At 40.2% G+C, this 26,881-nt stretch overlaps 1 protein-coding gene across 3 annotated transcripts in view; it reads right to left on the bottom strand.

The window, feature by feature from the left end:
- The window catches only part of EFEMP1 (EGF containing fibulin extracellular matrix protein 1), a 51,065-nt gene that overhangs the window by 8,765 nt on the left and 15,419 nt on the right, over positions 1-26,881 (bottom strand). For 2 of the 3 annotated variants that reach the window (XM_015856797.1, XM_015856798.2), the window contains 3 exons: positions 6,791-6,913; positions 3,109-3,228; positions 351-470 (listed from right to left, as the gene is read on the bottom strand). In XM_015856797.1, coding sequence (XP_015712283.1) covers positions 351-470; positions 3,109-3,228; positions 6,791-6,913 — 363 coding nt within the window. The remainder of the gene's footprint in view (positions 1-350; positions 471-3,108; positions 3,229-6,790; positions 6,914-26,881) is intronic. The other variant, XM_015856799.1, reaches the window with a different exon arrangement.

Raw genomic sequence — 26,881 nt, 5'->3', positions numbered from 1 at the left:
CTTTCCAATTCATTTAATGGCCATCAGCATTAGACCACACACAGTTCAAGTGTTTGTGAAGCTTTATTTACCCCGGCTGTGATCTGAACAGTAGTGATGTCTGTCCTGTTTTGTCCTTACTATTAAAGACAGCCAGCCATACCAACACGTACCTGAATTAAACTGCAGCTACTAAGGTGTGTATCAACAACATAATTCGCAACACCAAAGGAAAAAAAAGAAAAGTCAACAAGTTTTTCGGCAACCACAGTGTGTTTCCACTTGAATTCTACCCCTGAGTTCACAGAGATACTTCTGGGAACATCAATCCAAAATGACTGCCCTTCCAAGGAAAGAAAAACATTGCTTACCTTCACAGTTGATTCTGTCACTACTTAGCTCAAATCCTGGGTTACACTGGCAGATGAAAGAACCCAGTATATTGTAACACTGTTGTGCACATGGGTTATTGGCATCACACTCATTTATGTCTGAAAGGAAAAATTGCAGATCTTTATCTTTGGTTCCTAGTAACTAGGCTGATCAAGTGGATTAGTCCTTGGTCTGGGTTTTTTGCTTAGTTGGAGCTCAGCTGACTACATCACTACAGACCTACAGTCTCTGGAACAATGTCAAATCTATGCTTTGCATTCCATGCAGAAAAAAAAAGAGTATTTTTCCAGGAATGAGAGTTATCCGAACGTGTACTGAATTATTCCAATAATGTTTAGTGTGGCTATTAAACTCCACATTCCAGTGTGGTTTTTTTTTTCTTCAGGTATAAAATGCCAAGTCTATAAATAATTGATATAAGGAACACATACTGATAAGACCTCTCAGCATGTGGTGGTTAAGATTTGAGCTATTTATTACTCCTTAAATTTGTTCTTTGAAATACCACTACAATTACAACATGAGCCTTTTAGGCCAGTACAGTTTTGCCGAGCTCTTAAGGCCTAGACCGTCCAGAGGGAAGGTATGTTTCTAGGCCACATTTTCCACAATGTGCCATCCAAAGGATATCTGTGAGAACTCTGCAATACGGGAAGAGAAGCAGTTTAAATGCAAGGTTTATAGAAGTGTAATCACGTTTGCAATTTGTAGTGCTTATTTTTATAGGCTGATGACTAATTGTTGCTTCCTTGTTTTCCCTTGTGTTTCTTTCCTGCATATTTTCCATTCATATTTGTGCTCATCAGCTGTAATCAGTAGTAGAGAGCTGCACTGTAAACAGTTTTTGAATTCGTAGCTTTTGCAAGTGCTTATGCGTGTCAGCAACAGTCACCTACAGAAACAACCAATAAAACTGCAAAGAAACCAACCCAGCAAAAGATGAGGTATTCATGAGAAGTAAACCAATGAGGAGAATATTAATTAGCTACGTGATCCTCCTGGACCTGACAATGAATTAATAGGGGAGAACTGACTACCAAGCTGTTTTTCCCCCTCCTTTTATTTGGTTTCTGGCAACAGTGTGAAGAATGCACATCATGACAACACTACCAGAAGGAATAAATAAGAAAGCCAAAGCCACAATTCCGTTTGTTTCCCTTCCAAGAAATATTGACCCACTTTCAATATATGCAAAAGTTGTAAGACAAATGTGATCAGTACAGCTGCAATCACTTCTGCCAGATGACTGTTGCAGATGTGAAAGTCTGCCTTGATGCAGCAGCCATTCTTTTACAGATTTTCTTGTTAAGATTCACTTTACTTTTCCTGGTGGGGATATGACTTATTAGGCTGGGAGGCCAGTAAGAGTCAGAAGGGACTTCTTGGTGAAGCACCTAGCAAACTTGGAGCCATCATACAGGTTTGTAATTGAAAGAAAACATCTTGAATTTGAGCCATGGAAAGGGTCAAATGCGTAACAACTTGTCATGTGATTATGTTAAATCCACATGCAATATTTATCCTATTATTTGGTGGAAAGCAATGAAAGCCTCTGTCACTACAGTGCCTGTACATGTGTGTATTTAGCCAGGGAGAACTCCCAGCCTTCCCTATCACCAATCTCTTGATTTCCACAGCCATTCTCACTCTGCTGTTCCTAGCTGAGATCTCAGTTGTGTTAAAGTCAACAGACAAAGAGACAGAGTTTCAGATCCAAGATAATGTTGCACGAGAAAAAAACAACAAAAAAACTGCTATGAAAAAGGGGAACACAAACCACACTTTCTGCTTATTCAGTGCTAGGAGCATGGAAGGGTACTTATTTCCTACTCTCTTTCCTTAAAGCCTTGACATTTTGAAGAAGTGTATAGTTGGAATAATACAAGTATAGCTGTAAATAGGTAGCCAGAGGGTATCTAGGGAAAAGACTCAGCAACTCTGAGGCCTTCAGTCAAGACAGATAACGCTGAGGCTTGCCACCAGAACTCCATAAAGGAGCAATCTCCAGAAAGAGATATTGCCATAGTGGTGGTCAGCCCTTTAATGGGATCTAGGAGAGGTAGAATCAAGCTCCACGCCTTCCGGGAGCACAGCTGAATTACCTTCGCCTGTGCTCCCACAGCTGACTCATCCTTTGCCTGAGATGGTTAATCAGAGGTTCAGGCTGTGATCAACAGTTTCCCTTACAAGAAGCAACACTGGGCTAAGCAAAACTTTGCTCAGGTTCAACACAACTATTTATGTTTCTTAGCCCAAATCAGAGAAAAGCCATCTCCTGATTTCCTACCTAGCCTTATTCCAAAACATGAAATAAAAAACAAAGAACAACAAAAATTACCACCAGGAAATGGCAACGCAGGTTTTATTCTTTACGGGTATTTTCAACAACACTTGTCTTTCAGTACTGTTACTGAGGAATGTGTCTTTAAATCCTGGACAGTTAACAGTTTTGCTTAAGAAATTGCATCTTTCTACCAAGTATGTATACCTCATATAAACTTACTCAGTACCCTGGTGCATCAGCAGCCATATTTTCCTTCACAGCAGATCTTATGATTTCCTACAGTCAGGACAGCCTCTCAATATAGCAACTAGTGTGATGTGTAGGTTGGTATTTTTTTTTTCCTTTAGTAAGTTGGGATAAAGACAATTAAATTGCAATCACGGCAAGGCATGTGTCGGTGTTTGTCTCTACTAAGTGAGCTCATGTGTAAGTGCATGTAAAGAAGTTCTTACCTACACAGGTGTGGTTGTTGGATGCCAGCTGGAAGCCAGCATTGCACTGGCAGTAATAGGAACCAGGAGTGTTTACGCATCGATGGTGGCAATAAGGAGGCAGGGTGCATTCGTCTATATCTGAGTTAGCAAAAAAGAGAAATTAGTTTGAATGGAATCATGGGCCTTCACAGCTGCTGTGTTACCCAACTGTAAAGTTAAATGAACTTGATTAAAAGCAGAAAAAAAGCTTATCTGGGCTAGATATTGCTTCCACAGATCTCAAGGGGCATGCTGCTTTACCCTTTCTTCTCATTAACTTCTTCAGTCTTTTTCACTGCCTGTCTTCCAGCCGCTACTATCAGTACCTCTGCTAATTTTACTTCTTATTCAGTTCCACAGTACTGGTCGTATTTGTTGTTTTGTATGGGCAGAACCCAGAATGTTTCATTCAGCTTTTCAAAACCTAAAATGTCCCATGCTCATGCAGAGTGCTGACCAACACAGCGACTGCAACTCAAGAACCATTTTGTTTTTATCCAAAAGTTCTCATGCAGCACACTTAGCTTATACTAAATCTTTTCAGCCCTGTTAGGAAAAGAGTCCAAATTTTCCCTGTGAGGACAGGCGATTAGTGGCCCTGAAAAGGAAACAGATGGCTGTGCTTCCACTGGGATCCCCCAGAAACTGGCTAGGTTCCCGAGGGGCTGCTCTCACTCCCTTTCCCCTCCTGCATACCTCTGCATACAGCAGCACTGCAGCTCGAGCACCTTCTGGCCTCGCTCTGGGGCTGAGCAAGGCGAGTGCACAAGCTGGATGTGCTGCTATCCCAGGCAGCATTCTCTTCCCTAGGCTCTCCACACAGATCAGCCCCAGTTGTGAGGTGGATCAGCATTCCTAATGTGCATTGGAGCAGGGTTTTCACCTGCAAACCACACAAATCGTGCAACAGCCCATTCTTTTACCTCTGCATTTTAGGTTTCTTTACGCTCTGGAGGAGATCCTGCCTGTTTGGCCACAAATTGATTTTTAAGCTGTGCTGCAATGCTGATCGTGCAGAAGTTGTCTTCAGTTATGGCCTGCTTGAGCCTGGTAGGGAAACCCACGCCTGTTCGACATGTACACAATGGGAGATTTCAAAGGCTAAGCGCTCAGACAAATAAGACCAGTTTTCACTGGAACAAAGAAAGGCACTTCCCATAACCATGCCAGATTTTGAGTTTCCTACCTCCAGCTGTTTCCACCATAGCTGTGTTTAAAAAGAGGCCAAGTTTTTTTTTGTTGTTGTTTTTTGTTGTTGTTGTTTTTTTCCCCTCTTTTTTTCCCCAATTTTTATTATGAGAGAAATGTTTGTTTTAATATGAAGTGAAAAAATAATCATTATTAGAAGTTAACCCCTTCTTTGTCCATTTTGCATCCTCTGTCAGGAGCTGATCTTAGTTTTGGATGAGTTTGAATGAAAAGGCTTACACTGGAAAATTCCTGACTATCCGTACAGTAGCGGTTGCTGCTGCAACTCTTTTGTTGCAGGGAAATTCCGAGGTAGAAATGGAATAAATCAGGAGGTACTGCAGATCTTGCATCCCTGAATTTACAGGACTAAGCCCTACAATTTGCTGTTGAAAGACTGAGCAATGTAGATATTTAAGCGACGCTTTGCTTTTTAGGCACTGTATTTCTGCATGGAAATGCTTCCAGGATCGCACTCCAATTCAGTGGGAGTTTTCCTTGCAGGGTTAGGCTCTTGTGCTCATCAGCTCCACACAGACCTAAGTGCTAAGCACAATCTACCCAATTCTGCCAAATCTTCTGTTTGAAGTCATGCTGGAGTACAGTTCACTCTCTCTGCAATCCTGTGTTTCAGGAAAGACTAATTTTGCAGTAAGTGAACGACCAAATTCTTAAAATAAAACAATGTAATATATAAAAGAAATGATGAATGGTTAGCAGTCAGTCCTTTTCTTTCTCTAACTTGAGGCCAAAGGAGTCTGGAAAATTTTTGTTCAAACTTGAGAGAAACATTTCCTCCCATATGGAGAACCTCTATCAAGATCTGGCCCCAAGAACATTTTCTGTCTAAGCTGTTAAAAAAAAAAAAAAAAAAAAGAAAAATATCCCCAAAGACAGGCTTCATTCTGAATTGCTGACAGTACTAAGTGCTTATAATTTAGGTCAGTGTGTAATATGTAACACAGGTGGTGTTCTTACTTTTGACCTAAATAAGAGAAGGGAAATCTCATTTTCCAGAAAACTTTAAGTGCAGATTTAGATACATAGATGGATTTATGCAAAGATATAAGGGTGTATCATACATTTACTGAGTTCTGTAATTTAGGTCCCATAAGGCTTTCAAGTAGTGCCCTGGACCATGATATCAAAAGTGCTACTGCACAGCAGTTCTGTATTTATTTAAAAATAAAAAAATTAGATAAAACCCACCTATTTAAAACTTTATATATACGTCAGTGACCTGTCAAAACTATCTTTGTGCCTACACTCCCAAACTATTCATCCTCCTTTTCCAGAGAGAACTGAGAAATATCAGATACATCTGTGTTTACACCAATTTGTCAGTTAAGAGCTGGATGCATACCTTCAGAAAAGTTTTTGGGGGTTGGTTTCTGTAGCCCTCAGCTCAGAACCCGTGAGAAAAGCCATGGCCAGAGATTAAAGTCAGACTGGATGCGTACTGAGGCTTCTCCAGTATCCTTCCTGCAGCCCTTGGTGGGCAGTGGCTACCTACAACCTTGTCAAGCCTTTTTTGGAAGAGCCAAAACTATTCCCATAAACTTTTTCAAGTTCAAGATCCTCAGTGTGAAGAGAAAAAGATGAAGTTCTGTTCCTGCTTTGCTGTGGACCAAAAAACATTTTCTCTTAGGCTGCATAAAAGCCAGTCTTGTGACTCACACAAAGTGGTCCTGAATGTCACCTCACGATGTGCACAGTTGATTCTCTTACTTCATAGTTTTTTTTAATATCTCTCGACAGACCTAAAGCTTGGGAATGGAGCACCTACATACAAAAACATTTCATCCATTGAAACCATGATTAAAGAGGTGCTATGGGCTGACAGGACTGCAGGAACACAGTAACGGCACTTTCGCATAACATCCCCAAATGAGGATGGAATAGGAAAGATGCAGTGTTTATGCTGCACTTGGATTTAATTTAATGCTATGCCTGTATAGGTCCCAGAGGTGCCGATGGTTTATTTTGGCCCAGGTAATAAAGCACAGTGGTTTATAAGTTGCAAATATCATATACTTGAATTCAGAGTTTCCATCTCTTTCATTTATACTCATAAAGCAGACTGTGCATGGGGGCTCTGCAGAGCAGGGATTAGGTCCGTGTGAAGGTAGTGCTTTGTCCCGCAGATCTGGATTCGAATCTCACTGAGGTCAGTGGAAAGACATACTTCAGTTTGCTGCTATCATAGACTTATGACTGTATCTGGGACATTAGGCAATGCCCCAATACAAATAATAAACACAACGGCAACTATTAAGAAACTTAATCTTGTGAAGTCCAATTCCAAGTGTTGATTACACTCAAAATAGTTTCTAGCTACATGTTTTAGTGATTAATTATTTTGATAAAGTGATTATTTAAAAAATAAACAGCTTTTTTTACTCACATGTTTTATTATAAGAGGCTGCAACTTCAAGTAACGAAAGAAAATCATTTCGGATGGAGGAAGACTTACCAACACATTGCTCCCCTCGTTTCTGATAACCTGGAGGACACTGGCAGCTGAAGGACCCTCTGAGATTGACGCACATTTGGTCAGCTCTACAGTTATGAGTTCCTGTAGCACATTCATCTATATCTTTATAAAGACAGCAAATATAATGTTAGCGACAAAGCTTACTTAAAGTATGTAGCCTGTTGAAACGCTTTACCTGTTTTCAAACTATCTACGAACAAGGGCAGCAAAGTTCAGATACTCCAAGGACGGAATCTCAAAGCTTATTCCAATTGCAGGGTACAAATTTTGATCACACTTCCCATAGTTTTTAACCACATCTGAAAATATTTCCAGTTAGAATTATTTAAAATAATCTTTCTTGTTTTCTTTCTTTTTTTGGTCAAATAGTGTTATTATTTGCACTAACCACCATAAAACTTTCTGAATGTGTCTTGCAGCTTTATTCTACTTTACCCATTTGGCTTTTTTGGTTTTTTTCTCCCCATACTGAACTACTCCAGAAGACTTCAACAGAAGTAGCTCAGCTCTTTCTCAAGAATTAGATGTAGAAATATTTTGCTAATGTTATAAAGGACTCTGGTGATCTTTTTTTTCTTTGCATGGTTCCCATGCTCCACATTCTTGAGAGGGACTTGGAACTTGTTATGTGGTGGTGGCCTTCTCATCAGGAAGAGATCTGCCTCTTGTCATTCCCATGAAAATTCCCTTAATTCAGTCAATCTGTTCAAGTATTTGGAAATGGGAGTATGCCTGTTTGTATTTCAGCAGTAGAGCTAAAAATGCAAAGACTCAACCAATACTTTTCTGTGTAATTCAGGCAGCTTTTCATTCACGCTAAACGCAGGCTTATACAAGTATAAAACATTTTGACTTTGCCTATTTATTGTAACTGCTGGAGGTACTTACATGCAATTAAAGTGCATGTGCTGACAAACAGCTTGCTTAAAATGGAACTGCAATTTCATTTTCTCATCTGCACATCCAAAGCATTAGAGAGATTTTTATTGTAACCTGACACGGTACAGTGAAAAGACTTTTAATTTTGGCATTCTACACAATTTGGAGACTCTAGGCTGAATAAACAAATTCCTTAAAACTTATGATCTCTAGTTTACAAATCTCAGCTGACCTCTCTATTTGTATAGGCACTTGGGACGTTAGAACATCACCAGTGGCAGATTCTGGGTGGTGCTTTGGAAAAAATGATGGATTCTTTCACATCGCAAATGAAAACAATTTTGACCACAAGATTCAATAAAAAATAAACCATCAACAGTTTGAATTAACTCTCAGTGTTTGCCCTTTCCCCTAATGTCCGAACATTGTACATATACATCTATATTTTTTAATCTGTGAGGAAAAACAAAGTCCTTTTCTGTTCGCTGTTTGCGTTTCGGCTGCTGTGCCGGCGCAGGCCTTGCTAACTGCTTTGTTCTGTAGTGACAGCTGAAAAGCACATTCTCAGGTGTAAGGATTTGCAGGGACAAGATCTGGCTGCCTCATACCAACCTGACACATCATTAACCACTTGAGCCAAAGCACAGTGGATGCAGCACAAGTCTTTGCAGGGAACCTGCTGTGCTTTGCATGCACCCCTAGCTTCTACAGAAGTTGAAAATAAAATGGCTGTAACACTCATCCAGATTAAACCCTTTTGAAGTATGCACACTGATGCAGAACAGAGAAAACAGGGTTGGATCCATAGGAACCTCATATACGAGTAAACTTAACATGAGCAAGCTTTTAAGGTGGATTATTTAAAATGCATTAAGTCCTTGTGCACTTACTTGCATCCCTGGTTTGATTTCCATCGAGTTTATTTTTCTATGGGATAATAACCTACTCAGCTAAAACAAAACAAACTAGATTGACTTATGCACTCGGGGTCTTTGATTTCTGTCCCAATGGTAAGTTCAGTTTGAAAGAAAAACAATTATTGAAAAGTTCTGTTTGCCTGCTAACCTCCTCCCCAGTTGGAAACCATTGGAGGATTTGACACTATGGCCACAACGATCTGTGTTTTCAAGAAAGGCCTTTTCTTGAGGCTTATTTCAAGAAACCCCCCAGAGCTCTTCTAAGCTTCTTACTTCAGCAGGAATGGGCTGCAGCTCACCAGTGAGTGGGCATGTCTGTCCTGCCTGACTTCTACATGTTTTGAAAAAAGGCACATGGGGAAAAGTACTGGTGGGAGTTCTTTGAGAACTCCAGTCCTCTTTGCTGGTTTTCTCTTTTTTTGTGTGGTTTCAGCTAGATATGTACTCAACTGCCAAATGTGAGAAGTGAAGGTGGATAGGAGGCTGCCATGCTTAGAGCAGCTCTGCTCACATCTGTGCAAAGGACTCGGTAATATTAAGGGAAATTAAGTGGTAGCCTGAGGATCATTTTTCATCAGTGCTTCAAGGAGAATACTGTGGGAGGAGAACAACAGGCAACTATGCTAGGAAGGTTCCAGTGCTGGAACATTCAGTTCTGCAATCTTTAGTATTGCAATAATTACATCTATGTCTACTACTGCGATTGACACAAAAAGGGTGAGCAAGTGCATTAAGATTTCAGTGTTGGAAGTGGTGCCAGATGTGAATTGTGTTGGTGTGATACCAGAGGCAGCCCAGCCCTTGTGGAGTAATGAAAGAAACACTGGTAGATTTGGCAGTGTGACGTTGCTGCACAGATCTCTGCATCTGTGTTCAGTGAGGCCCAAAGAAATGCTGAGCTTCTTGGTGTGCATCAGTGTGACCTAAATCATCCTCCACTAGAGAGACACTCACTTTTTTTCTAATTGCACTGAAAATTGCTTGAGCACTAGGGGAGTGGAAGTTGTAGAAAGGAAGCAACATCCATGCTGGAGGTCTGCCTGGGATGAGGTGGATCAGCACCATTTTTCTGAAGTGTGCTAGCACTGTTGAACAGTGTATACAAACACATACATTTCCCCCCATCATAGGAAACACCATCACGTCACACTGGCCTTGCCAGCACTGACCTGAGACTGCCACTTACTTCTTTGTTCATGGTTCTTGAAGGGACAGACTTGTCTACAGTTGCTTGGGGTGTGACTGAAATCTAACCTGAAGCTTGCAGATCATTCTATCAGTTATGTCCCTGCCGTTCGAAAACCAGTAACTCCTAAGTCTTCACTATTCTAAGAACTTGTTTTTCCAGTTTAAATCAGACTTTTCCAATCTGTTAAATTCCTAGCTTGTTTATCGCAAATTGCACTGTGCCCTCAGATTCTGACAGCAATCTGGAAACTGCATCAATTCCTACTTTAATCTGTATCAAATGCAATAAATACTGGGATGAGACTGTGATTACACAAAGCATGTGTTTTTCCTTAAATCCCACCATCTCATTCCATTTGATGTTTCTTGACAAAATCCCTGGCCTTAAACATGAAAAGTAAAGGAGGGTACTGGGAAGCCATTCTTCTGGTTTCCACCTACTGCAGGCACACATGACCAGACTGACTTGACAACTGTGAAGACGCAGCAAGATGGGGCAAGGCTGTGACAGAAACCCCTATAAGAACATCACAGAGCTCACCAGCTTTAATCCTAGGAGAAAGATAAATTTGTTTGACCTTTCCTCTAGCATGAATGTTTAATAACATGTGTACGTGCATGTGTATTTATAATAATTAAAAAAAATTAAAACAAGACACTCCACTGCACACACTTGTCTCCCTGGGGAGAGGGTGAGAGAACAAACATGTGACAGATGTTAGTCATGTTGCTTAATGCACTACTGGAAAGCACTCAGATACCACAGTGATGAGTGCAGTATAAGAAACAGATCTAGAAAGAAAATAACGGGCTTTTACAAGCTCATTCTTGAGCATCTTTCCTCTGCATCTTCTTTTCCAAATTTAGTGTCATCATGACAAAGTTTGTTTCTGTGTTTCAGCAACTGATGCCACAGCTGAAACTCCAGTCTCAAGATTTGCAAGAATCTTTAAGCTGTACATGAAAGCTCATTCCTTAGCAAATTTGTTTCAATTTAATTTCTACATATTACACATTTGCTCACCCAGGTAGGCAATTTAAATTGCACTGGTAACCTATAATGAAAATGAGCTTCTCTTAGCACCGCTCTTTCTTTCTTTGTATTTTCTAGCCTCAGCTAAACAACTACAAGGTTGCTCTGTTCACTACTGATAAACAGGAGCAGTAGGTTTGTGTTAAACTGTCAACTAATCTGATTTGTACTTGATTACCGATACATGCAATGTATGAAATAGAGATCAATTCTTAAACTTGCTGTATCCGAGCCTAAGATGTTGTTCAAATAATAGATAATTACTCTGACATTGGTGCTGTGATTACTTAACGCTTATGTAAGGGACAAAGAGATGCAAAAGGCTTAGCAAATGAGCCCATGCCAGCAAAGAGCATGGCTAAGAAGCTGAGCTCTCCAAACCATGCCAGAGCAAGCGCCACTGTTAAGAGTTTTTCTGCCCGTGTCTACCTGTTGTTGCTCCTTGAGTATTAAAGCCTCCATGGGAAGCCACTGTGAGATGGATGCCGCTGTGTGGCTTTGGGTACTAATATGAGCTTTTATGTAAATACATATTTTGTGACAGAGGTTTAATTAACTCTCTCAAGAGTCAAAACACTTCAAAGACAATCCTCATGTCTCTGATTAGCCAGGCTACCTAGCCTTATCTCATTGAGCCAGCACACACTGTGCTTGTGGCTGGTGCCATTTTATTCCCTGACAGTTATCCTTTGGGCAGTCAGCCCGGTAGCTGTACAATTTCCTCTGGAATAAACTGAGCCTCTCCAACAATCCTTTTGCAGACCCTGTGTATTTGAAAACTGAGCTGGGTTATCTTCAGTGTCTTGATCATTGAGTATTAGCGTAGCCTAATTGACAGCAAGCTGTTATTATGGGATGCATTTTTACATTAAATAGTTATCTACCTATCTGTAAACATAAAATGTTTATTAAATAACTGTTGGGATTGGGTGCTTGGATTTCTCTATGTTGCTTACAGCATCTAGAATGCTACCTTGATAGTACGTTACAGTTTGACAACCAAGCACTTGGAGAGTAGGAAACACACAGTTTGGTTCTCTGAACAGTCATAATTTAGACATGTTATGTATAAGAATTATGACAGGCCTTAATTGCATGAATCTCACATTCTGTTCTCAGTCAAACATTACCATTCCCAAAATGTGCTAAAAGGTACAGTACTTTATCCTTGGGGAATGCTGTGACAGTGCAGAAATTGCAATGATTACTGCTGTATAAAAACCTTAAATTAATTTAAAAAGTCAGGGTTTACAGGGAAAGAAGAATGTTTTGCTTAAGGACAACGGTCCCTCCATTCAGTTACATAGAAACCACACAGCTCTTTTGGAAGTATTTATAGAAATACCCAACTATACTATAGAAAATCAGATCCCTATGACTCATCCTAATACAAATGCTGCCTTTTGCAGTCGTCTCCCAGACTCTTCTGGAGGGTTCATTTTAGAAGACTTTCATACTGACAACCATCTACTGACTAAGGTAACACTGATTTGCAAAGGCTGCTGTCTGAAGTTTCCAAAGACATAATGTGAGAGCCATGGAGGGCAGCAGAGCTTGCTCTTCTATTCCCTCAAAATATAAACCAACTTGCATTTCATAGTTTTAATTCCACAAGCCTCACTAATAGCTATACCCAGTGATTCCCTCATTTTCCAAAAATGCACCCACACTCCCTCTTGCAGTGATTTACACAATTATGTCCCTCCACTGCTGACTTTGGCAGCCTGCTCTATATTTCAACCACTAGTTGTGTACAGAAATTTAGCTTTGACCTGCTTTTTAGCCATAGCTTTCTCTAAATCTAGCATATGGTTCCTTGTTTCAGAACTAGTTAGTTTTTCTACTGCTTCCCTGCAATCCATTCTCTCAGGCTCTTATCTGTATCCATAAAACTCTTTCCTAGTCTCATTCTGAGCTACGAACCTGGCATGGTTCCCTTCATGCTGTGACTCATTTTTCCCAAACCCCCTGACTCATGCCGCTTGCTCACTTATGCAACAGCTTAATCTCTGTAATTTTCTTCATATCTTTATGAGAAGAGCATAAATTCACAAGATGCATTTGAGCAGCGCTTCAAACTTTTGTAGAAAAAGTGCAACTCAAACTATCCTTTGTCTTATTTAAGCCATTTAAATCCCTTCTCCTCTAGCTCTTACCTAATGAGTGTTCTTAACTAACTCGTGTGTGCCTTACTCTTGGGACTGCAGTGTCTGGCTTCTTGCTGCTCACTGGTTCTCAACATACTGCAATTTACTACACTGTTTTCCTGCTCCGTTTGTGTATTCATGTGTTCATAGCAGTCAGAAAATGCCTGTGGGTCCCTTTCTCTGTTCTGGTCTGTAGCAACCCTGCAAGCAGAGCATTACAGAAGATCAAGAAGGGGGCTGGTGACCTTACAGGATTCAAATTCTTTCTTCTGTCCCTGCTGAGCAGCACCAGCGGAGCAGCTCCTGAGTAGTTTATACAAACCTAAACCCAGAATAACTCCAGCCATGTCAGTGTTGCACTTGTCACTGACTTCAGTGAAGCTGTTCTCAATGTTTTGAATGTAAATGATAAATATTTTGATTAATCAGTTTAAATTTTCTGAATTCTCAGTATGAGTGAGGCCAGAAAATGACTCAGTCTATTTTTCTAATAGATACAGCTGAACTGAAAACATTGCCTCCCACAGAAGCAATGGCACCAGTGAGTCTGATATTAGACATACAACAATCTGCACAGCCTCAAAGGTATCTTGGACAGCTTACTGAACTGCAGGTTTCTGAAATACCTTTCACTTTTTATCCTTTTCACTGCCTTTCCTTCTCTGCCTGTTAGATATTTTGTATCAGTATTTCTCAGAAATGATCAGGTAAGGGTGAAACAGTTGAAGAAATTAGACCACTGAACCTCTTCCATTAGCACGGGCTCACTTTATTGTACCGAGACTAAGTATTCGGTCCCTTATTTATGTTTCTTATATTGTTCTTGCAACTAAAGCCAAGCTCACTGCTATGTCGTTTCCTGGATCCTCCCTGATCCTTTCTTACACATAGGAACAACATTAGCAACCTCCAAATTCCCTGGTTCCCTCCCCGGCCTTAGCAAGCTATCAACAATTTCTGTCAAAGGCTTTTCTATTTCCCTTGCTACTTCCTTCAACATTTGGGATGTTATTCATCTGGGCTAAATGCCCAGATAACTTTTAACTCATTGGTGCTGGGAGGCTGTGTTTTGTGGTGGTAAATACCAGCAGAAAATCTGTTTCATAACATCAGGTTGGTAGGTACCAAGAGACTAAATATTTGGAGGAATTTTTCACTTCTGGAGTGACAGAACCTACTAACACCAGAGACCTTCACTGTAACAGTGCAGTCAGTATCCAGTGGTGTCATGAGGTAGTGTCTATAATTCTCTATAACACTGTAGCAGCCCATAAACTCCCCTTTTATTGCTGTTTTTTTTTTTTTTTTTCCTTCCTTTTAAATTTTCCTTCTGCTCTTTCATGTTAAGTATATTGGACTGACTGCCCTGGTAACGAGCTTTCACAGTTGAGTGAAGGTAACCTGCACAAATGCTTGTTTGCACAAGAAAAATATAAGCAGGAGCCAAGGCCTACATTTAAGCAAATAAGTGAGGTAGAATGTTTAAATTAAAACGATTTTCATGAAAATGGTGTAACTTCTTTTGGTAAGCTGAAACGTTCTCTCACATATTTGTGAGTACAGCAAACTGAACTCCTTGTCGATTTGACTTCTAGTACTACTGGACATCATGCCATGACAGAATAGAAGTAATACAAAGTAAAAATGCAACCTAATGCAGTGCAGCTTTGTGGTTCCTTGTGTAATTTATATCTTGTGACTAAAAAGGCATCAGCAGCTACTATGATTTTGGGAAAGTTACCCAACCATAGAGATTTCATGAATATGAAGGTACAGGTGAAGCATCCTTCCTCTATTTACTCAACAGAGTTAACAAAGGATCAAGCTGTAATAATCAAATCTGGACTACAGCATACTTTGTCACAATTATGTATTGTCTCTGGTATGTCCAAAGTGAATCGAGTTCTCACATAGAATAGCTAAATAAAGGAGTGAGCCACAGCTTTCAGCACTAGAACATCCCCCACATGTTTGTTTGGGAGTGGCAGGAAGCTGAAAAGATTAAAAAAATGAACGAAGCTTTGAACTGATGCATTACTTCCTTTCTTCTCCACTTTGCCTCAGTCTGCAGCTTCCTTCTCTAGAAAAGCATGCCATGCAGTCTGCAAACTCCAGTGCAAAAGGTAAATTGCTTTTGATTCTGAGATTACATTTCACTACAACCGACAGTGAGATGCTGCACGCAAAACCTTTTTTGCTATCCGTAACATAACAAAATAGTTTTAATTATTAAGCCTGAGACAATTCTTCAGTGGTTAAGGTGGTCACAGAATCATAAACCCATTAAGGAAGAGACTTTTAAGATCATCCAGTCCAACCATCAACACCCCCCCCACTGTGCCCACTGACTGTGTCCCTCAGTGCCACATCTCCACAGTTCTTGGATACCTCCAGGGATGGTGACCCCACCAGTTCCCAGAGCAGCTGTGCCACTGCATCACCGCTCTTCTGGAGAAGAAATTCCTCCTAATATGCAACCTGAATTAGTACACAAACATATATTCTGTTCCCCTGCTTTCTGCACAGTAGCTGTCCATGCTGGAAATGGCATGGGAAGTTAAAAACCTAATGCTATACTATAACTTAAGAAACAACTTCTACACTGTGCTGTATATTTGTGTTCAGGCCCCTACCACTACAAGCCGTGGCTCATCCAAACCTGTAGGACTGTGCTCTGCTAAAAGGATGTACTTTGTTATCATGCCACAACCACAGGCTATTAAGTGAAGCTACACATAAAGCACTATTCAAGTGACAGTGATTTAAATGATTATTACAAAAGCAGGATGGCTAACATGAGAACATCAGTCCGATACAAGGCCACAAAAAGTACTACCAAGAATCAACAGGATTTTCTATCCACGATCCTTCAAAATACATTGACGCAGGTGTAACATATGCCTACATTTAAAGCTACTCAAAGGGAATACTTTTTTTTTTTTTTTCCCCAGCAGAAGAACCAAATGTTAATTACTAGTCCCTCTATTCGTCAAAAAGGCAAATATTTCATGGTTTTGATCTATGTTCATTTAAACCTTCTACTTTTCCGGGGCCAGAAATGGAAGCGTACTTGCTTTCAAGTTGAATCCAGCAATTCAGTGCAATGCATCTGCAAATCTCAGAGTGCTTCAAAACGTGAGTTGTCATGATGGTAAACTTTTTGACTTAAATTGCAAAAGCTTATTCTTATTTCAGTAGAGTATTTCCTGCTGTTGCTTTCTTGTGATTTTGTGCTAGAGGTCTAACTTGTGCATTTTGGTTCATGCCTGCCTAACTGAGGATCACCCACCCATGATGACCAATACGCTTGGACTACACTCAAAAACAACAAGGGTGGATTAAACTATTCCATTATTGCAGATGAAAGAGTTTTCCCCGACATCTGGCATATCATCTTCAAAACTGATATGGAACATTTCCATAAATTCAGCTTAACATTGTTTTTGTGAGTGTTCCAAAGTATTTTTAACATGAAGAAATAGCATGCAAACTAATTTCCTATTTGAAAAGTAAATGTCTTGTTCTTATTCTTTAATTCATCTAGTTATTAAAAAAAAAAGAAGAAAAAAAAAAGGAAAAAAAAAAAGGAAAGATGTTCACTTAACTTGAAGCACACTGTTTTGTTTATTCAAGTTAATGGAAAAACTAGTCAGTGTTTGATGTAAAGCTGCCCCCTTGCTTGAAAGAAAACCAAACAACTGGTTATGAATTATGAATATCTCCTAATAGTTTCCAGAATTATCTGAAGGATGTATTTTTTTTTCCTTAATTACATACACTTAAAAGTTCCAAGTTCCCTATTCATTTCCATTTTGTTTATTTCTCTCCTTGGAAACCTCATAAGCATTTTCCTTTAGTGAGGCTTGACTGAACAAAATATTACTGCTACAACCTGTTATATTAGGGAAATAAATGCCTGAAAGCTCATTGTGGTTTTTAATTAGGAAGCAGAAGAATAGCTTATTAAATCTTTGCAAGCCTTTTCACAGCACTTATGCTGGTAGCTGCTGAGTCCCTGCAAAGGAAAACACCGAGCTTCTACCCAAACCGTGTGCTTAAGAATACATTTCAAACCCCAACTTTTTTTTTTTTTGCATGACCTCAGAATAGCAGTTCCTGCAAGAATTTTGCTTTCCTTTTATGCTGGCATGTCTTAAACAGTTTCAGCCCTAATCAGACAGAATCTTGTGAGGCATCAGGTGTCTCCTTACTCTGAGAGAGGCAGCTCCACATGGGAGCTGCTGGCAAAGGCACCACAATGGGGGATGCAGTCTGGTGAAAACCTGACCGCTCTGTATGGTCCCAGCATTGCCTCCTTGTCTTTCTGACAGTACAGCACTAGTTATCAACAGAACAACTAATTAACACAGCAAACGAACTGATGGACTAGCACTGTGATGCCCAACCGCATTCCATAACGTAACAGCCTGATTTTTGTGGGTTGCGAATGCAACTCAGTGGACAGCTGCTCCTTTGCTCACTTAGGATAAAAAGGGACCTTGAGGTATAAGGGACTTCACATGTAAGATAAGGGACTTAAAATATTTTGTCAATAAAATCTGACTCTCCTTATGCCTTTGCAGGCTGAATGAGCTGTTTAGGGAATTATAACTGCAGTTCCCAAGCTGAAAACATTTAAGTTCAAGTCAAGTTCAGAAGCAATTATCAGAAGGAGAAAGCTTATCTAAATGATGATATTGTTTTTAGCACTAATCATCCTATCTGTTGGCAGTACCAACACGCTGCAATCTCCACGGCTCCCTACGTAAATAAGCAGATTCCTGATGCTGTTCCAACTTCAGAAATGCCTTTGAAAGCCTTACTTAGTTATGAATTTTTCCTACATGTGTTTCTTTTAGTGTTGCTGTACGTACTCACAGATGCTCTGTTTTGGAGAGCAAAACTTGTTTGTTTTTAAATTACAGTCAGAGAGCACTGGCCTTCTCATGAAATTAAAATGTTGAAAGAAATTCACTTCCGTGCCCTCTAAAGCTTTTGAGTGATAAAATAATAAAAGCAAAGAATGGAAATAGTACTTAAAAAAAAAGACACATTGGTTGATTCAGTCCAAAATATACTCTAGGGAAGGGAGGGGATTCGAAGAGCTGGGATAGAAAAACACAATGTTCAGGTTGCACAGTTCAAGTGAAGAGAAATAGATGTGCAGAAGTTGAGATGGCTGTGACAATATTAACTTGACAATGCTACAAACAAGCGTACGGCAAGGTATTGATCTAACAGACAGCAGGAATGTTATCTCGTATGTTTTTATCTCTCTCCTTTCCTTACGAACTTCACATTCACACTAGCTGGCTCTCCATTCAAATTCTAGTGGAAAATCCAACCTTCCATGTAATTGTTAAAGTGAAGGAGGCTTTAAATGGGAATTTAGAAAAATCCTCAGTTTGAAGGAGAATGTTGGTACATGAGATGAAGCCAGGGAGGCTCAAAAGAGAGGCAGGGACACCAGCAGAAACAGAAATATATAATTCGAAGGTAAAATATGAAATAAAAACAAAAAAAAGCAGAGTGACTATTTATGAAGAAAAATGAACATTAGAGTCAAAAAGAAATGTCGTGATATAGGTGACTAACTGGAGTCTAAAGAAAAGCATGGGCAAGAGAGTAGGATACATGCATGAGAGGCCCACTGACACAGCTGCTTTTCACTGACAGATGTAGTACTTATTAAATGCTATATTACAATTCAAGACCGGCAGCGCGATCTGGTTTGATGATCAAGGTGCTTTGACGCTCTATTTTTGCCCAGAGAGCTAGTAAGTACCCGCCAATGTCTGTCTGCCTGCTTTGCTGCTGGTTTTCCTATTCCAACTATAATTCAAGCTGTCAGAAGAATGACGAAATACGAATTGCTGAGGCGGGGCAACGGTACCCTGCACAGGAGAGCGGCCTGCTGGGCTGGTGCGTGGCTGGGACGCGGTGCGAGCAAGGCGGCAGCCGGAGGGAGACATCGGGACGGTGTGGGCAGAGCAGGGATGGACAAGAAGGGTGACCAAAGGAAGGGCTGTGGGTGTGCAGTCTACTGAAGATTGTAAATTGGAGCGGTGCTTGGGAAGTATTTGTTGTTCTTTCAAAAACCTGACAAAAAAAATCTTAAAACTGAGAATTATTATTATTTTTGGACCCAAGCTAAGATTTTTCTGGGGTTTAGCCACATCTTTTTTTTTTTTTCTTTTTTCCTGTGTTTGGGAACAAAAAAAGGAAAAAGATGCTGAAAAATACTTTGTTCTTTCAATGAGCCAGTAATAAATAAAAGCTAACATTTCCCAAGGAAACTTCTGTTTTTAAAAGAGAGCTATTTTTTTCTTCCAAATTACTTTGCATTGAAATTGAGATCGACTCTGCTCTCTCTGGCTAGGATCTGGCTGCCCACCTGCCTTTATACAATCAAACAGAAGCAGCAATTAGGACGGATTTCTCCCCTGCCTCCCCCCCTCCCCTTTTATTTTCCTCCCGGTCCTTAGCTGGGAAGTTTCATGGGTTTGCCTGAGAGTAGGTGCTGTGCTGCTCTAATCCTGGCACTTTCACTGAAAATGAGATTTTGGCAGTTATTTCAGCATAAGCAGAGTACTCCTGAAGTCTCACAGGGCTGTCACGATGGTGAAATGTAGCAACCTGCTTTTGTTTGTCTGAGCATGTGATTTCTTTTTTATACCTTGTGATCTTCACAAATTTCTGGCTAAGCTTAAAAGGTTAGTTGGAAAAGGAGTGGCTAGCATTTGTTTAGAAAATAAATAGAAAAAAGTAGGCCAAATACCAGTAAAGTTCCAGTTTTAAAATATTAAACTAACACATAACATTGCTGGCCTGGAAAGGTCAGATGAAGGGGGAGAAAGGATGTATTTAGAGTGATTGCCAGGAAGAACGTGGGATCTCTCACTGACTTGGCAGTAGATACTTTAGCTCTATTTCCTAGTAGTGCTGTTTCAAATGCTCTATATTTGCTAAGTTCTTAGGTTTGACAAGATCTATGCTTTATTTTCCAGTATTTACATGGTATTAAGTGAGTGTGTAAGTCCATTCAGAGAGTAGCCAGGACAAAAACAGCCCCACTCCCCCCATTTTTTTTTTTTCTTTTTTTTCTGGCTGGCAGTAGACAGGATGCTCAGAAACCCAGGACAATGGAAGTCTGGAGGCATTTTGCTTTGGGGTGTGCTATCAGATAACAAGGGTATTTGTGACATGCTTAAACTTGCTAAATACAAGTGGAAGAGGGCCCTTTGCTTCCAAATTTGTCAGTGGGAGTGAAGAAAGAAATGATTACTTAACAGTAGAGCAGCTACAAGTCCTTCCAATGAAATCATAAGATTTAATGAAAATGCCAATACTCCTTTCTATGGTCTGATTCTAAGGACTTGGCTAGCATAAAGTAGAAAGCCTAATGCAGCAGCGAAATAATTGCTGCCACATCATCTAAGCACATCATTATCACTGCTGGATGAGATGAAAGGTATTTACAAACTAGAGTCTGCCAGGAAAACACAGCAAAAGCTTGATCCAGCTCCAGCTGTAATCAATAGGAGCCTTCAACTACATTAGAGTTTAAAGAACAAACTAACTACTTTGTGAAATGTATTACACTTTGAGTCTTGCAAAATTAAACCTGGAGCTCATCAGAAGGGAGGCACGTAGGGATTTGTTGCCTAACAAAGCTCTTTGTTTTACCTCACACATTCTTTGCTAGTCTTCCAAACTGTATTTCCCACTCCAGCGACCGAGGCCCATGTGCCCACGTTGGTTTGTTGTTTTTTCTCTTCCCCTCTCCCTTAAATTTCCCACTTTTTTTTTTTTTGTTTGTTTTTGTTTTTTGTTTTTTTTTCTTTCTGTATTCCTCTGGGTTCTGCTCTTCTAATTTTTCAAGGCAGAGAATGTGTCTTTGTTTGTGAAGAGCAAAGCAAGTTTATGGCACCCTATTCATTATATTTATGAATCATATCTAACTGAATTTTTCCCATAGCCCAAAGGTGGCTGTTTGCCCAAAGGCACTGCTCTCAGTGCCTGTGTTTTCTATTTATAAGGTGTATCTTAGTTTACATCAGAAGCTTAAGGAAAGACTTCTGCTTGATATCACTTCTGCCAAATGAAACTCACAGAGAAGCTGCGGCCAAAGGAACCCTGTACAAAAGTTTTCTGGGCTCTGTAATTTCGTTCACGTGGGTGCATGGTAGTATACATTAGTTGCCAATAAAAACAATCAAAAATAGATAGAGCACTGTGCAAGTCCTGAGATGATCTTAAAAAGTACAGAACACAGGTAAATGCTGACTGAGAGACACGCTGTCAAAACACTTTGGTGAGAAAACCAGCTTTTGCAAGATGTTTGGGAAAGGACAAGCAGCTCGCCTGGCAACTCATTCTACTCTGTCCACCTTGGTGAAATTCCAGAAAGGAACAGTTTACAAGAGGGTTAAAGAAAATTGTTGTTTTTGAAACTATTTGTGGTTGTGACCAAGTGTGGGTGCTCCCCCAGACGTTAACGTTGAATAGGCAGTATAGCAGATGATAGCAAGGAAATAACTGTTTCAGTCCTGAAGGAGGACATTAGTAGTAGCAGATGTCCAACACAAGGCAAGTCTTTCTGGCTCTGGATACGCTGGTGGCGCTGAAAATCTACAGCAGCATCAAGCCTAGGGTGCATGTAGGAGGAGGTCTATTGTGGGACAAGCGTCCATGCAGATACCCATTCAGACCAGGTTTTCCACCTCCAGAGACTGGCAGGAATAAACAGGAATTGCCTTCGTAGCAAATGTGGAGAAAGGCAGAAACGGACCCTGATCGAATCATTAGATTTTAAAACAAACAAAAAACAACTCTGCGTTATGTTTCTTTTCCTCCTAGCTCCAGCAAGAAAGATGAGTGAGAAGCTCTAGCTACCCTCCTTGACAAGGTAGCTGTTAGGCACTCCTTCTTCTCAATTATTTCAGAGAGTTTGTCTTGATTTTTAGTTCACTCCTTCCCTAAAAGGCATGTGATCCCAGATCCTGACTTTTTGCAAATTGAGCGTATGAGCTAACTGCCAGTGATATATAGCCTGCCTGCACCTCCATGTTTCTGAGGGATGCCCAGAACATTACCAACACATCACTCAGCACAACCATTTCAGCACCTGCTTGTCTCTAACTCCAAGCAGACACCCATAACCGTTTGGTTAACATCTAATCTAGCCTTTCTATGCCTCTTGCAGAGGTTAATTAATGAATACAAGCCTACAGGGGAACATAAGGGTTGAATTCAGCCCAATATCAGTTGGTCAAAACGTGTTTTGCTTATAGCTTCTTGCAGGGTGGAAGAGACTTCTCAATTTCAACTTCCACCAAAGTTATTGGAAAAAGTTGTCAATCACGCTCCAGTTTTTCCATAGATGTCTTGCTGCTTCAAATACCTCCAAGATGGTTTTAAATCCAATGACTGATAGCCCACTTGGCGTTGCAGCTGTGCAATTCAGGGGAAAGACGCACTACGCTCAATCACACGAGGGATGGCAAAAAAAGACTTCTTGTAGGTCTTTCCTCATGACAGAGTTATCTTCTTGTAAATGAAGAGGCAAAAGATGAACTAACAGAACATGAATCTAGAGGACACTTCTTATATCCAAGTAATTCATGCCAAGAGCAAAGACTAGAATTTGAACAGTAAAGCAAGGAGATAGGAACCTAGGTATTAATGAGGTGAGCCATTTACACGGAAGAAAAAGCAACCATTTACAAGCATGTTAATTTCTCACAAATAGGGTAACGTGGAGAATGGCTTACAGTTTGGAGGGAAAAGTATTTAAAAAAAACTTCGTATTCTTACCAATCATGTGCTATTATTATTGCTAGTCTGAATAACCCAAAGGAACTCTCCACAGTACTTGATCCCTTTTCCAAGGCTAATCAAAGCCAAATCTATTGTGTAAGCTTAAAATGTCTAACATTACACCTTTATTACTCTGTGCTGTTAGTTACAGAAGCCCTAGTTGCAGATAAGGACTCTGCTGTACTGCTGATGGGCAAACTGAGCCAGCTTTGAGACAGACTGCAGTCCAACAGGAGAGAGTGGAAGATTTCAAAGGAAAGCAAGAATTAGTCTGGTAGACAACAGTATTTTGTTTTTTAATTGACTTAAAGAGTTTCCATATAGCATCCAAACAATTCCATTGATTTAGGGCCTGCTTTTAATTGATCAGATGCTTCTGTACCAATGAATGTGAAAAACACTGGAAGAAGACCAAAGACAAAACTGATTTCTAATATCCACTGCAGCTAGGTCTTATCTAAACTCAAGCCCAAGCAGACTATTACTATATCTGAAGATTTCAAACAGATGAAATGAGCAATAGTAAAGAAAAGAAATACCGTGTTGGAAAAAAAAAAAATAAGATAGAATCTTCTGAACTGATTTCAAAGTTCCAAAAGCACCTCAGAGAAATGAAAACTAAGCCATGAAAGCTCTTGTATTCTATTGTTTTCAGAAGGACTGAAAACTGTTCAATGTTTTAGGATCAAGTCCAAATGATTTTGAATGAGTTAAGTCCCATTTTCAATGAAAGGAAAATAGGAAGGAAGCAAAGCATAACAGATAAGTAATGGCTGGATATGCACTAAACAGAATTCATTTCAAAGTAAAGAACAACAATCTCTTAACTACAAAATTATATCCAGTAAAGAGGTTAATTGTGCATATCCAGTTAAAACTCTAGGGCTTGATTTCTTACTGGTATTTGTGCAATAGTTCTTGTTACCTACCCCATTTGGCTTCATACATATTGTTTATATACGTGTTTGCACACATCCAGTAGTGGAGAATAAAATTCCCTAGCCAAAAATAAAAAATCTAAGAAGTTCATGGAAGAATTGTGTGAAATACAGCCATGTATCATTTTGTCACAAGCCACTACCAATTTGGGGATAATGTCTATTACAGCACTCTGCTCCTCACACTGAAGAAAATGTGGCTGATTTTCAGATCACAACAGTTTTGCAACTCAAATTCTAAAAGTGATAGTTATTTTACATAAAGAATACTCAGGAGATGATTATTTTAGTCAAGCCAGGCATCACACTTCCTTCAGAAGTGGCATGCAGCATCTAGTTAGCAAGTGACAGTGCTTTTACATCTGGCACAGTAGCTATGTTTGCATTTAGTCACCATAAATCATGAGCTGTAAAGTATCAAGTTTCCTGAAGGAGCAGCTTTATTTCATTAACATCTTGAAACTCACGTTGTAATGTTGCTAATTGTATAGCAATTTATCTGGGATCGCAGTGTGAATTGCTGTTCTCAGTCAGCTTTTGGCACTCGTTGTCAGCTTAAGAAAAGAGGAAGAGAGTAAAGAATTCAGGAAAGAAAAATTACATGGATGATCTGAAAGGGACCACACTGCTAGATTTGAGACAAGCTGGGATATTCTGAATTATCTGAGAACTCTGTCCCAGAAAGGTAATTGCAAGCAAAGTAAATAGCACTGTTCCTTCAGATCAAGGCTACTCCCTCTGATACTCGCAAACATTTCCTACCTACTTGTGAACAGGACTGGCCTGTGCTTGGTATTGCAGACTTGCTCTGGCAAGTTTCTTAGCAAGGGTTTTTTAAAATAAAAGTTCCTAGCAACAAGGTGAAGGACTATCTCAGGACAGCATTCCTATCCAGGATAGCATTAAGTAATTGTGTACATTTAGGCATGTGCAAAGATGTCAGTGAAATTACTGGGATTCAAGCGTGTGCTTTAAATGCTGGCACACAATTAAATGCCTTAATATGACACCTCGAAGTATAAGCAGTGATTCTGTTTATGAAGATCAGTCTGGACGTACTGTATGTACTTCACAGCCTATTTGGTGCAGGTACTAGTGATGAACAAATCTCTGCATTTATTCAGAGTTCTGCACAACGAACAGCACAGATGCTGATGAGTGAAACTACATTTTTTCCTGGCTTGTGAAGAGATGTTGATTTTTTAGTGTTTTTTCTTTTTTTTCCAACAGACAAACTGGAAAAGCTAAGCTGCAGAGGTTAGCTTGTAGCAACAGTTGGGCCATGGTACGCTGGGAATGACATTCAGCTTCTGGCTGGCTAGCCTGCTTTCCATGAAAAAGTTTGTGCTGCTCATGGGCTGCCCCAGAATTGTGTTACTTTCCCTTATGGAAAGCATTTCCTCACCTTCACATTGTGTAGGAAAACAAACAGCCTTCTCCATAAATGCAGCGCAGTTCTGAAAAGCACAGTAAGAAAAGCAGTCTCGGTGGTACACAGACCCCAGAAGAAAGGTGCATGTTTTTAATTTTAAGGAAGAGAATACAGAGCAAAGAAAAAAGAATGCAGGTCAAATACTAAAATATACTAAGACTGAAGGTTTTCTCATGCAAGCTCTTCTGCTGCATCTATACATACAGTACTTTCCAGAAGAAAATTTCCACTGGTGACTGGCACCCTCTGTGTGCCACAGCCAAATGAAATAATACTTCTCAAGAGCCTGATAACTTAAGCTGACAGACCAATAGTAAAATGAGAAATGGAATAAAGGAGGATGCCTCTGTATCTTCAGCATGTCTCTGCCATTGGTCTCTGTTGGTTTAAGGTGAGTTTAAACGAGGGGGCCTCATCAGTCAGGAAAAACCCTCCTCACCATTAGGGCAGAGGGACGGATTGCTCAGAATGATTGTGCACCTTCCATCCACAGAGGTTTTCAGGAGCTAAGTGAATAACCACCCTGTCTGGGGGGGCTGATGAACTTGGTCTAACCACAGAACTGACCCTGCTTGGAAGTCTGCTCCCAGCTGAGTTAATCTACAGTTCTGCTAATACGCCAACCTGAAATTCAGGGCAGCTGCAAACAGAGCATGAAGAACCTTAGGAAACCATCTGGTCATCAATGAGCTGAACTATGAAATCTCTGCTAAGAATAGTTAACAATGGGACATAAGCATTTGATTTTTCAAATTAAGGACAAATGATAGGCATAGAAAAACATGCATGTTATCATTCCATTTTTTAAGGGCTGTTGTATATTCAAGCCATCCCACTTGCCTCCCAATGGGACAGTAACACTGCCTTGAATCTGAATTTCTGTGACAGAGGCAGTTCTGTAACTTCATGCTGTAAAGCTGGAACATGCTTTAGATGGTGCATGCAAGAGCCTCTGTGGTGCTCTGCAAGGACAGCCTTGAGCTGATCCAGGCAGATCCCACAGCCATCTCGCTTGGGAGGATGTTACAGCCAAATACAAAAAACATTTGTGTGTCAACTTTATGCCATTTTTTCATATTTTTAGATGCTTCGGATCATTCTTTCTGGCTGAACCCCCTGAGTGGCCATTCAATCTGTGAAAATCCCAATTGGTCCCATTGGTCTCTTTAATACCGTGCTTTCAGCCTACCGATCATAGCTGTTGGAGAAGCGGGACTCCACCCTGAGGACAAGGCACTGTGAAATGGCTCCTCAGCCCCTGTTTGGTCACAGATGAGGCATTTGTATGGAGCCCCCGGGGCTCCCACAGCCTCTTACGAGCCAAAAGTTGCTGAGGCTAGTTTTTGGCTAGGTTGGACTTGACAGATACTAACACAAAGAATCAAATGCAAAGAATGATATAAGGAGCTGCTGCTTTTGTCCCAAAAACAACACTAAACACAGCAACAGTGTTGAGTAGAGTATGTGCTCACCAGCGTGTGTGAATGCATGCACTGCTGAGCTGTTTACAGCAGGACAAGGCCCTTCTATGAGCTTAAGTTGTTCAGAAAAAACAGAGCTCTCACAGACACAGCAATACAAAATGATGTCACTGCATCTCAGTTCTGTAAGCATCTCCTTGCAGCAACAGTGATTCCTACAATGAATATGTTTTGACACCAATTCCTAGTATCCTTTTGATATAGAATTGGAGGTCATTAGGTAGGGAATGGATACT

Source organism: Coturnix japonica, chromosome 3, assembly GCF_001577835.2.
Source record: "Coturnix japonica isolate 7356 chromosome 3, Coturnix japonica 2.1, whole genome shotgun sequence".
Taxonomy (NCBI): domain Eukaryota; kingdom Metazoa; phylum Chordata; class Aves; order Galliformes; family Phasianidae; genus Coturnix; species Coturnix japonica.
The sequence above is the reverse complement of the archived record's forward strand: the minus strand, read 5'-3'. Positions and strand labels throughout refer to the sequence as shown.